The sequence below is a fragment of the Eublepharis macularius genome, chromosome 4 (assembly GCF_028583425.1).
Source record: "Eublepharis macularius isolate TG4126 chromosome 4, MPM_Emac_v1.0, whole genome shotgun sequence".
Lineage (NCBI taxonomy): Eukaryota > Metazoa > Chordata > Lepidosauria > Squamata > Eublepharidae > Eublepharis > Eublepharis macularius.
In genome coordinates, this window is record NC_072793.1 from 180,912,185 (window position 1) to 180,925,402 (window position 13,218).

At 45.2% G+C, this 13,218-nt stretch overlaps 1 protein-coding gene across 1 annotated transcript in view; it reads right to left on the bottom strand.

The window, feature by feature from the left end:
- Nucleotides 1-8,392: 8,392 nt before the first annotated feature.
- The window catches only part of LOC129327255 (zinc finger protein 883-like), a 28,451-nt gene continuing 23,625 nt past the window's right edge, over nucleotides 8,393-13,218 (bottom strand). The window contains exon 3 of the mRNA XM_054975742.1: nucleotides 8,393-10,991. Within this exon, the coding sequence (XP_054831717.1) occupies nucleotides 9,229-10,991 (1,763 nt within the window). The 3' untranslated portion in view covers nucleotides 8,393-9,228. The remainder of the gene's footprint in view (nucleotides 10,992-13,218) is intronic.

Here is a 13,218-nt window from a genome sequence, read left to right on the forward strand (position 1 = left end):
GCTGGCGAGGGAGCCGGAGCATTCCACACAGCCCTCCTTCCCGCTCGGAGGGGCGGGGCTGGGATGCAGGCCGCGGTGCGACGGTGCTTCCTGGGCTGCAGCCAACCGTCCGTCAGAGATGTTTGGGGAGGGCGGGGCGCGGGGGAGCAGCCATGCCCTGGACGTGCCTGCGGGAGAAAAAGACACATGTGGGCTTTACCTCATTCTACTGCTGAGGCAAGCCCCACACTCCGCCATCCGGGGGGGTTGCACATGGTCGAGGGCAGCAGCTGATGCCTGACAGTCTGGCGAGGATGCACTCGGCCTTGGGAAGCCTTTACCTTTATGGGAGGGAATGAGCTGGTCACAACAAACACCTGGTCACATGTGGTTTTCGAGGCGCCTGCCTCTGAGGCAGCCAGGAGCGGCCATGGTTGCCCCCCACCCCTGCTGGGCCTCACCCAAAGCGGCAAGTGAGCGGAATATGCCGATATTCCATCAGGTCCTGGTGCTTTCCCCAATTTTGTTGCTTGTATTGCTTCAGTAATTTCCTCTTCTGTAATTTTGGTATTTAATCTCTTTCAGCTTATTCGGTATAACTGGTAGGTTTATGTTTTGAAGGTATTGATCAATCAAGTTGATATCTACAGATTTTTTTCTGATACAATTTAGCATAGAATTTATAGAATGCCCTGCTTATTGCTGGTTGGTCAATCAAATCTTTACCATCTTCTACAATTCTACTTATTAATTTTTTCTCTCTTTTTTTTCAGTTGCCATGCTAAATATTTTCCAGATTTGTTGGCTCCTTCAAAAGTCTTTTGTCTTAATCTTTTCAGTTCCCATTCCATCTCTTTATTTTCCATTGCTTTTATCTTTTCTTGTAAAATTTTTATCTCTTGTTGTAATTTCTTCTTACCTGGTCTTTTCCTTAATTGTTGCTCCTTTCTTGTCTCTCTTTTAATTTCATTCCCTTGCTTTTCTTATCTCTAGCATTTAAGTCAATCAGCACTCCCCGGATAACTGCTTTATATGCATCCTATACCTTCTGGATTGGCACTTCTTGATCCACATTGTACTGAATAAAATATTTAGTTTCTTTCTGAAGAATCTCCAAGTTACTCCAGTTTTGAAGAAGGTCTTCATTCATTCTCCATCTTAATTTCTTAGGTTTCATTCCAAATTTCCACATAATAGGATTATGGTCCGAGCTTATTCTAGGCATAATTTCCACCTCCTTTGTCCATATAGCTAATTCTTTAGATGCCCAAATCATATCTATTCTTGATAGAGATTGGTGGCTTGCTGAGTAATGGGTATATTGTTTCATTTTTGGATTATACTTCCTCCAAATATCCTCCAAATTTTCCTGTTTTTCCAATTAAAAAAAAGATTTAGGCAGTCTTCCTGTTCTGTTTTTCATTGCCTTTGTTTTTTTATCCAGTTGTAAATCCACTACACCATTAAAATCCCCAGCCACTATCACCTGATCATAAGTCACTTGTTTTAATTGTGTCACTATTTCTCTGAAAAATTGTTCTTTTGATCCATTCGGTGCATAAATTCCCATAATTAAGGTTTTTTTGGTATTCCAATTAAATTCCACCGCCACATATCTACCATCAGTGTCACTAATAACTATTTTTGGTTGCAATTCTTCTTTTATATAAATTACGACTCCTCTCTTCTTTTGCTTTGTTGAGGCCACAAATTCCTTCCCCAATTTCTTGTTTTTTAAATATTTAGAGTCCTGGTTTTTTATATGAGTCTCCTGTAAGCAAATTATACGGCAATTTTGTTTGGCCAGCCAATGAAATAAAGCCTTATGTTTTGAAGGAGAGTTAAGTCCATTTACATTCCATGATATTAGTTTACTTTCCATGTTTAAAGTCTAGTTGATTTTGGTAAGTCCTTTTCATTATCTACCAAAAAAACCTCCATGTCATGTTGTGATTTGATGACTCTTCTCAGGGTTTGAAATTCAAAGCTCAGACCTTCTGGTATTTCCCATGTATACCTTATTTTCATATTTTTTAATTTCTGGGTTGGATCTCTATATTTCTTCCTCTCCAACAAAATTCTCTTTGGCAGCTCTTTTATAATTCTCACGTTTTCCCTCCATCACCAATGGGCTCTTAAAATGTGTGCTAATGATTTCTTCCTTCATTCTTTTCGTCATTAACTGGACAATGATGTCTCTTGGCAGATCTTTTTGCAGTGCATCCCTTGAGTTAATTCTATAGACTATATCTAAATTGGCTGCAATTTCTTCTGGATGTTTATTTAAAAATTCTGCTAATATTTCCATAATCTGTTCCTGGGCTGATTTTGACGTAGATTCGGGAACGCCTCTAAATCTCAGTTGCTTTCCCATAATTTTACATTCCATAACAGCCATCCTGTCATTTAGCACTGAGGTCTCCACTTTTAAACTTGTAACTAAGCTTTCGATTTTTTTCTCTACATCTTGAACTTTCTGTTGGGTGACTTGGAGCTCTTTTTTAATCTCATCAATATTTTTTGCCAATTCTGCCACTTCTGATTTTATTGCCTCTTTTATATCGTTTAGCAAAGTCTGTTGTGATTTTTACAAAGTCTGCTGTGATTTTTGTATAGTCTCATTAGGCTCCTTGTTGCCCTCTGTTAGCATTTTATCCAAATTTTTAATAGCCGACTGCCAGTCCTTATCTGGACCTTCCAATCCTGACATCTTGTGCTGTTGGACCTCTGTTTTTCTCATGAGTTGAACTGCATGCTCAGTTGTTGTAGTTTATGCTAGACACTTATCTCGGAGCTGTATTGTCAAAGGCTTTCACGGCCGGAGAACGATGGTTGTTGTGGGTTTTCCGGGCTGTATTGCCGTGGTCTTGGACCAAGACCACAGCAATACAGCCCGGAAAACCCACAACAACCATATCTCGGAGCTGACTGCAAATGACCTTCACTTGTTCCTGTATAATCTAGCCAGCTGCATTCCCAGGGATGAAGCTGGGAAAGTAGTTTGTGAGATGGGAGGGGGAAGGAGTAAGAACTTCTGTATACTGTAACGTTTTGTGCTTGATTGCCATTCTTGCCAACATATGCCTTAGGGCTAGTACCTGCTTGATATACCTATGCTAAGAATAGGCCTGTGAACAAAGTTTTCCATCAAGACCCTTGAGTGCTTGTGTGAGGACTCCAGGGGCACTCCTAGTATGGATAGACACCTGTAGATCTGACAGACCGAGACCAGGGTAAAAGAAGGTGAAACTGTCACCCTGAAAGAGCGAACTCCCCTGGGTTTCTCGGTTCTTCATCTGTCACGGGAAAGTAGCTGGTGTGTGTGTGTATGTGGCGATGTTCATTCAAGAGTCTTTCTCCATCAGGCTGCTCCCTACACCAAAGATTGCTGGTATTGATTGTGTGGGCCTGGTGTGGGATGCTGAGGAGAGTATAGCCATCTGTTTGGTGTACTGATTGCCCAGCGCACCTGCAGATGCCTGGCCTGGCCTGTTGTAGGCGGTAGCTGGCTGGGCCTTGGTGCATCCCTGGCTTTTAGTTCTGGGGGATTGCAATGTTCATGTTGATGATGCAGCCTCCTCGGGGGCCATGGACCTGATAGCTTCCATGGCAGCATTAGGACTCTCCTAGTTTGTATTGGTGCCTACACATAGAGCAGGACACACGCTGGATCTAATCTTTGGGGTGGGGATACAGGTGGATCTGGATTAACCTACAGTAGTGCCATGGTCTGACCATCTCGTCCTGAGAGCTCGTCTGGGCACCATAACCCCCCCTCCCCGATTGGGCGATGAGCTGATTTATGCTTACCCACAGAGTCAAATGGATCCAATTGGATTTGAGAACGCTCTGCTGGATCCCATGCCTCCTGGCACCTCATTCGATGAGCTGATAGAGGAATGGAATGCTCGTCTCTCTGATGCCATTGACAAAATGGCTCCCCATCACCCTATCCGCCCCCGAACTAGAATAGCTTCCTAGTATACTGAGGAGCTACGACAGATGAAACAGGAGCTGAGATGGCGAGAGCTAGTGCGGTGGTGACTCCGTGACAAGAACATCCTATAGGACATTTATGAAGGCCTATGAGGTGGCAGTGAAAGCTGCAAAGACAGATTACTATGCAGCCTCCATTGCGTCTGCTAGTTGTCGCGCTGCACAAATTTACAGAGTGATTCAGGCTTTAACATCTCTTACACATGGAACAAAAAAAATTGAATTTGATGATAAGCTGTGAGGTTTTTGGAGACTATCTTGCAGATAAGATCTTGTCACTCCGCCGGGACCTGTCCAGCACGGTTGATGCAGCATGTGAACTGGAGGCCTCTTGGCCATCTTCAAGGTTGACATTAGATCAGTTCAGATCACTCTCCCAGGAAGAGGTAGACAGGGTCCTGCATGCTGTGAAACCTACCACATGCCTACTGGACCCATGCCCATCAGGGCTGGTGAAAACTGGCAGTGCTGAGATGGGGATCCTGCTAGCTGACATCCTTAATCTTTACCCAAGTTCTGGGGTTTTCCCAGACTCATTGAAGGAGGCAGTGGTGTGGCCCTGATTAAAGAAACCATCATTGGATCCTGTTGATCCAGCCAATTATCTCCCAGTTTCAAATCATCCATTCCTGGGTAAGATCATTGAGATGGTTGTATCAGAACAGTTACAGGTATACCTGGATGATGCCTCTATCTTGGACCCATTCCAGTCCAGCTTCAGGTCCGGCCATGGTACGGAGACAGCTCTGGTCGCTCTCACAGATGATCTGCGGCGGCACCTGGATCGGGGAGGGGCGGCACTGCCTATACTTTTAGATCTTACAGCAACATTCGACATGGTCGATCATGATCTCTTGACCCTCTGCCTCACCAACGTGGGGATATGTGGGACAGCCCTGCAATGGCTGAGTTCCTTTCTCTGAGGTTGGGGACAGAGGGTGGCATTGGGGAACAGATGTTTGTCCGCCATTCCTTGGTATGCAGTGTCCTTCAGTGGGCAATTCTTTCCCTGATGCTATTTAACATCTATATGCACCCTCTCGCCCAGGTAGTAAGCAATTTTGGGCTGGAATGTCACCAGTATGCGGATGACACTCAGCTTTATCTGTTGATGGATGACCAATCTGACTGTGCTCTGGATTCCTTGGCCAAGGGTCTTAAGGCTGTGATGGTATGGTTACGTCAGAGTTGCCTGAAATTGAATCTCCTGAAGACAGAGGTTCTGTGTCTGGGTCGTGGAGCAATGGGGTTGGGGACCCAGATCCCAGCCCTCAATGGGGTACAACTGAAGCCTTCGTTGATGGTGGGAAGCCTGTGTTTGACTCTGGACACCACACATTCAATGGAGGCTCAGGAAATGACCGTTGCCAGGTCTGCCTTTTTCCAGCTCCAACAGGCCAGGCAGCTGGCACCCTATTTCTCATCCTAGGATCTGGCCACAGTAATCCATGCAACGGTCACCTCCAGGCTAGATTACTTCAACTCACTCTATGCAGGGCTGCCCTTGGTCTGACCCGGAAGCTGCAGCTGGTCCAGAATGCAGCTGGTCCAGAATGCAGCAGCACATGTACTTACAGGAACGCCTATTCGAGTGCATATTCATCCTGTGCTGTGCCAGCTGCAGTGGCTTCCAGTGGAGTTTCGGATCCTGTTCAAGGTGTTCAAGGTGTCTACAGCCCAGCCCCCGGACTTACCTGGAAGAAAGGACGGGAGACCACTGGGAGACAGCAGCCCAGGTGCCTCAGCAGGCAGCCAGGCCCAGTACCCACCAGCCACAGGGGGAAGGGAAGAGACACCCAAGCCCCAGCCAGCCACAGGGGGAAGGGAAGAGACACCCAAGCCCCAGCCACAGGGGGAAGGGAAGAGACACCCAAGCCCCAGCCAGCCACAGGGGGAAGGGAAGAGACACCCAAGCCCCAGCCAGCCACAGGGGGAAGGGAAGGGACACCCAAGCCCCAGCCAGCCACAGGGAGAAGGGAAGAGACACCCATGCCTCAGAGGGTTAGAAGGGGCAGGTGGAGACCAGCCAGCCCCACCCTCCAGTGGGAGTCCAGGGAGCTAGCAGGGGGCCAAGCTGAAGCCTTACCAGCCAGGGAGGAGAAGCAGCCTCAGCAGCTCAAAGCCACGCTCCAGCCTGCAGCCCTGCTGGAAAGCATTAACCTAGCACAGGGGATGCTAGGAGCTAAGCAGCTTCAGGTAGAGCTGCCTGAGGCATTCTGTGAGAGGAGATGGACAGCGAGCCAGGGAGGCTCAGCTGTGCCTGCCTTCAGCCATCAGATCAGCCAGGGAGGCTGGACAGCCAGCCAACAAGGCACAGGTGGACTGGCTCAGTGCTCCCAGCCAAACAAGCCCAGGTGCAGCTGCCTAGGCCAGCTAGGGCTCTGGGTGGAAGGCAGCAGGAGGGCTAGCAGGCAGAGTGGTTAGCAGGCAGAGCCTGGCTAGGCTGAAGGGATAAAAGGGAAGCATACCCACAGGGTGGGGTGGGGTGGGGTTTGAGTAGGAGTAATGGAGTTGGAGCAGAGCAAAGCAAGAGCAAAGGCAAAGGCAAGGAGGAAAGTGGATGAAGGAGGAGGAGAGGGCAGAGACCCAGGGGAGTGAGTGGCACAGGTTAAGCAGGCCAGTGAGTGGAGTGAGAGGGAGTCTGGGTGATGTATACTGCCCCTCCATCCACAGAGCAGGGTCCCACAGAATCCCTGGCCACCCCTTTGACGTCAGGAGCAGACCGCCCAGCGCCCCGCCCAGTGGTGGCCGCGGCAAGCCCTGACAAACTGTAGTGTTTACAGCCCTCCACGGACTGGGACCGGCATACTGGCAGCACCTCCTTTCCCATTATGTCCCTTGCAGGGCACTGCACTCTGCAGATAAACAATTCCTGGTGGTCCCCAACCTAAGGGACATCTGGCTGGCCTCCAACAGGGCCAGGGATTTTTCTGCCCTGGCCCCAGCCTAGTGGAACACTCTCCTGCTGGAGATCCAGGCCCTGCAGGACCTATTACAGTTCCATACGACCTGTAAAATGTAGATGTTCCGCCAGGTCTTTGGTTGAGGACCAGCAGGTGTGCCCTCTTATGCCATCTAAGATCACTACCTGTTCTATGACTGCCTTTGGCTATGCGTTCTACCCACAGCGATGACTTATGCCAGTCTTTTATTAGCATCCAAAGTAGCCTATGTATAATGGTGCCTGGAGTATTTTAATATAAGTTTTTAAGTGTGAATTTAAAGTTGACGATTGTGTTGCAATGATGATGTAAGCCACCCTGAGCACATTTGTGGGGAGGGCCAAATATAAACCAAACTAAATTAATTAATAAATAAACAAACAAATAAGTGATGGGGAAGGTACAGCCAGGATGGGGCCAGGTCTGCACCATGTTCCCTCCACAGTCACCCTCAAAGTGGGCAGGGTCCACCAGCAGAGAGAAGGGACACCAGTTGATCCCCCTGCCCACTGAAAGGTCTTACTGGAATCAGTAGGGGGGCTCCTTGCAGGGGGGAGCCACATGCTGCAATTTAGGCTAAGGGAAACACCTTGGAAGGGCTAAGGGGTTATGGAGGAGCCAAATGAGAAGGCCATATGTTACGCTTCTGATTCCTACCGGGTGAAGTGGAGCGGGCATTTCCACCTGATCAATGCCTGATCACGGCCAGATGAAGGGAACTGGTATTACCACCTGCTCCGCACATAATCCAGTCCAGGTGAAGAGGGCGGGCATTGCCCCCTGCTCTGTGTCCAATTCCTGCCCGGTGAAGGGGGTGAGCATTTCAGCGTGCTCTATGCCTAATCCTAACAGGGTGAAGTGGGGGGCGGATTACCACCTTCTCTGTGGATGATCCCGACCAGGTGAAAGTGGGGCAACTATTGCCTCTTACTCCGTGCAGGATCATGGCTGGGTGAACAGAGGCAGGCATCGCCACCTGCTCCATGCCTGATACTTTCTGGCTGAAGGGGGAGTACAATATTACTACATGCTCTGCTGCTGATTCCTGCTGGGTGAAGTGTGAGTGGGCATTGCCACCTGCTATGCGCCTGATCCTGCCTGAATGGTGCGGGCATTGCCTCCTGATCCGCACCTGATCCCGGCTGGGTGGTTTATACAGCATTACTGCATCCTTGCCTCGATCACTGCCCTGTGAAGGTGGGGGAGGGGCAGGATGGTCTGCTTTGCCTGTGCCCCCACTAGGGTGCATTCTCTGGAGGCACAGTCTTTCTCATCTAGGCTTCCCGCTCCAGTAGTGCCCTCTGGAGGTGCACCAGGATAACAGGTGAGTGATCTGGAATACGGCTTACCTTTTATATATTAGAATGGGTATTCTAGTGAACTGTGTATGAACTTTAATGTAGCTTGGTAGCAAGTTGTATAACACAGATGTTCTTTTTATCTTTGGACATCTAATTAAAAATAGTGGACAGTGGTAAATAAACGTTCCTTTATTTGCTAGAACTGACTAATCATAACCTGCTCACTTAAATTTTTCTCAACTTTTAAAAAGATTTATGAAGCTTATCTAGTATGTGCAACAGCATCACTCTCAGCTTCGTAGAATGTCACATAATTAAAAATCTGAAGCATCAGCTAAATACAAGACACACCATATTTTTACATTGTCAAATATGAAAGATGTTAGATTTCTTAGTAAACAGCACATACCATTCTTCCCACTGGAAAATTACACTACTCATCATTATGGAAGAAGGATGAAGCATTAATCAATCTCACAACTCCGGTGAATGATCCATTAACACAAGGAGCTTTGAAAAGAGAAAAATATGCATGTTTTGCTCACCGGGGCTAGTATTTAACACTGTTGGATGTTAACAGAAAAGATGTAGGGGAGATGAAGATAAAGGAAGGAATTCGGCAGAGAGATCTTCCTCATCAGGGTAAGCTACCATAAAACACTTTATGGCACGAACAAGCAAGATTAACTGGTGATGGGATGGCTATTTCCCAGTGGGCAATTCGAGTTGTACGGTAAGGCTGCTGCTCACACTGAAGCTCTACCCACTTTCTAAGTATTTATATGGAACCTCCCCGGTGTGAACCTTTTGCTGGCTACTTAGGGTGCCATTTCACATTCCAAGCATTTATATGTCTTCTTCCATGTGAATTCTTCGATAACGAGGTCACCAGTATATGAAAAACTCTTCCCACACTACCATCATTTGTAAGTATTCTTCCCCGCATGAACTTTTTGATTGCTAGTTAATCTGCCCTTCAGTGAGAAGCTATTTGTACACTCCAAGCATTTCTACTGCTTCTCCACTGTGTGAACCTTTTGATGGCTATTGAGGCTGCCATTGCAAGAGAAGCTCTTCCCACATTTCAAGCATTTATATGGCTTCTCCCCTGTGTGAATCCTATGATGTATAGTGAGGCTGCCATTGCGAGAGAAGCTCTTTCCACACTCCAAGCATTTATATGGCTTCTCCCCTGTGTGAATCCTATGATGATTAGTGAGGGCACCACTGTCAGAGAAACTCTTCCCACATTCCAAGCATTTATATGGCTTCTCCCCTGTGTGAATCCTATGATGATTAGTGAGGGCACCACCGTCAGAGAAACTCTTCCCACATTCCAAGCATTTATATGGCTTCTCCCCTGTGTGAATCCTGTTATGTTTAGTGAGGTCGCCACTGTGAAAGAAACTCTTCCCACATTCCAAGCATTTATATGGCTTCTCCCCTGTGTGAATCATGTGATGTTTAGTGAGGTCACGACTGTCAGAGAAGCTCTTCCCACACTCCAAGCATTTATATGGCTTCTCCCCTGTGTGAACCTTTTGATGCCTAGTGAGGCTGTCATTGTGAGAGAAGCTCTTTCCACACTCCAAGCATTTATATGGCTTCTCCCCTGTGTGTATACTGTAATGTTTCCTGAGCCCACTATTCCAAGTGAAGCTCTTCCCACATTCCAAGCATTTATATGGCTTCTCCCCTGTGTGAATCCTGTGATGTTTAGTGAGGTCACCGCTGCGAGAGAAGCTCTTTGCACACTCCAAGCATTTATATGGCTTCTCACCTATGTGAACCTTTTGATGGCTAGTGAGGCTGTCATTGTAAGAGAAGCTCTTTCCACACTCCAAGCATTTATATGGCTTCTCCCCCGTGTGAACCTTTTGATGGCTAGTGAAACCGTAATTCCAAGAGAAGCTCTTTCCACACTCCAAGCATTTATATGGCTTCTCCCCCGTGTGAACCTTTTGATGGAGAGTGAGGTTGCCATTGCGAGCGAAGCTCTTTCCACACTCCAAGCATTTATATGGCTTCTCCCCTGTGTGAACCTTTTGATGGCTAGTGAGGCTGTAATTCCAAGAGAAGCTCTTTCCACACTCCAAGCATTTATATGGCTTCTCCCCCGTGTGAACCTTTTGATGGCCAGTGAGGCCGTAATTCCAAGAGAAGCTCTTTCCACACTCCAAGCATTTAAATGGCTTCTCTCCTGTGTGAATCCTACGATGTATAGTGAGGTTACCATTGAGAGAGAAGCTCTTTCCACACTCCAAGCATTTATGTGGCTTCTCCCCTGTGTGAATCCTGTGATGTTTTGTCAAAACACCACTGTGAGAGAAGCTCTTCCCACACTTCAAGCATTTATATGGCTTCGCCCCTGTGTGAAGCTTTTGATGGCTAGTTAGGTTGCCAGTCCAAGAGAAGCTCTTACCACACTCGAAGCATTTATATGGCTTCACCCCTGTGTGCATCCTCTGATGTTTAGCCAACTTGCTATTCTGAAGAAAGGCCTTCCCACACTTCAGGCATTCATATGTTTTCCGCCATGTTGTAATTTTCTGACATATTTTGACTCGGAGTTTGCCTGGGACCTCAGCGATCTTCCTGCTCTGATGGGCAAGGAATTTCTTCCTCTGCTTCCGTTTTGCTTTCCTTTTGATTCTCTGCCACTTCTTTGGTACCACTTGGTCCCCTGGTTTTGCTTCTCCCTTCAGATCTTCATCTCTTTCCATAATTGCTCTTCCTGGTTCCTTGTCACTTGCCAACTCCCTCACATATGCAGCTGCAAAAGAGAGACGGAAATCACATTTTAAAAAGAAGAAAATCAAAAAGGTAGAAATGACTCAACAAATATTTAAGATTTCATTGCCTTTGAAACCAGAACTCTTTTTATTAAACCACATATTGGTTCCAGTTAATAAAAACCAAAAACATTTGATTTTGAATATAACCATAACAGCCAGGATACTATACGCGAAACTCTAGAAAACGACAGCCATTCCAACGCAAGAGAAACTGACTGAAAGAACTCTTGAGACAGCTGAAATGGATAAATTGTCGAGTTTATTGAAAGACATGGACATTACAATATATAATGATGTTTGGGAGCCTTTTTACAGCTGGATACAAAAGAAGTCTGAAGAAACCTAGCTTTTAGCTAAGATGAAGACGTTTATGGACATTATCTAAAATGAAGGGGGAAATATGCAAATAAATAGCTGATCTGCAGAACACATGGATGTAACAAGAAATATATTAGATTGAATGGTGCAATGTATTAGTTATAAATATGAATTTCTTTCCCCCAACCCCTCTATTCTGTACCCCTTCCTTCTTAGTAAAAAAAATACTTATTTTTTAAAAAAGATAGAAATATCTGTTCACAAGTAAAATGAGTATGAATTGTACTGTAAGGAGCAGGCCTTGTTCCAATGAATATAGAGTAAAAAACTTTGGTTCAAGCTTCGTTGCTGTAAGAAATCTTATTAGGCCTGTTTGCTGACAAAGGCACAGACACTGTTAATTAGTTGCCCCTGCATTGCTTTCATTTTCTGGGAAAGTGGCCTTGAGAAGCCCAGTGCCTGGTGATAATCTCAGCTCTTCCCATACTCTCTAATCTTTCACAGGGATGTAGTGTCCAATTAAGAAACAAGCCCTGATTGGTTCCCTGAGAGTTAAGAAGCCAATCTGTTTCTAGACGGTTTACCATTCCACACCGTTCCACTCTTGACCAGCCTTGCTATCTTGTAGCTATTGCCAACTATCAGCTATGTGAGAAGAGGGCTTCCAGCTCCATGCCAACTCCAAGTTGCTTAGAGTGACCTGGCATGAATGGGCTTTGGTAAGATCAACCAGCTTTGGAACCAACTCAGAGAATTGTTTTTTTAAATTTTTTTTATTTTTTTACTAGAAGATAAAGGATACAGAATAAAGAGGATGGGAAAAAGAAATTCATATTATATATCACTAATACACTGCACTGTACTATCTATTTCTTCAACGTGTTCTGCAGATCAGCCACTTATTTGCAAATTTTTCCAATCATTTTAAATAATGTCCAATAAAGTCTTCATCCTAACTAAAAGCTAAGTTTCTTCAGATTTTCTCTGTATTCAGCTATAAAATGGGTCCCAAATGTCATTATATATTGTAATGTCTATGTCTTTCAATAAACTCGACAATTTATCCATTTCAGTTATCTCAAGAATCCTTTCAATCAGGTATTCTTGAGTTGGGATGACTGTCGTTTTCCAAAGTTTCACATATAGTATTCTGGCTGTTATGATTATATTCAAAATCAAATGTTTTTGGTTTTTATTAACTAGAACCAATATGTGGTTTAATAAAAAGAGTTCTGGTTTCAAAGGCAATGACATCTTAAGTATCTGTTGAGTCATTTTGTGGACCATCTTCCAGAACTCTGCTGCTTTTTTACATGTCCACCACATATGATAATATGAACCCTGGTTACTCTCACATGTCCAACATTTATTTGACATATTTAAAGGCATGTTAGCTATCCTAATAGGAGTTCGATGCCGTCTATAGAACATTTTGTAAATATTTTCTTTCAAAGAAGCTGCTTTTTTCATCCTGAAATTGCCCTTCCACATTTGCAACCATTGCTCTAAGTCAATTGTGTGTCCCACATTCTCTGCCCATTTTATCATGGTATGTTTAACTTCCTCCCCCTGTAATTTTGCGTTTAAAAGCATACTATATAATTTCTTTATTATTTTAACATCAGCACCACATATTATCATGTCAATATTCTCATCCTTTTCGTAGAAGCCCGTTTTTTTGTCTTTTTTATATTTAGATTCCAATGGTGCCTGGCCCCACCATCCCAACTCAATGTCTAACTCTCTCATTTCTTTTGAATTTTTTAATAGACCAGCTGGTTTCAACAGTACCTTATAGGTAGGGGCTTTCCCCTCTTTTTTTCAAGTTAGGTTGTGTAAATGCTTTGATTGGGGAGACCCACAAAGGCATTTTCTCATAAAAGACAA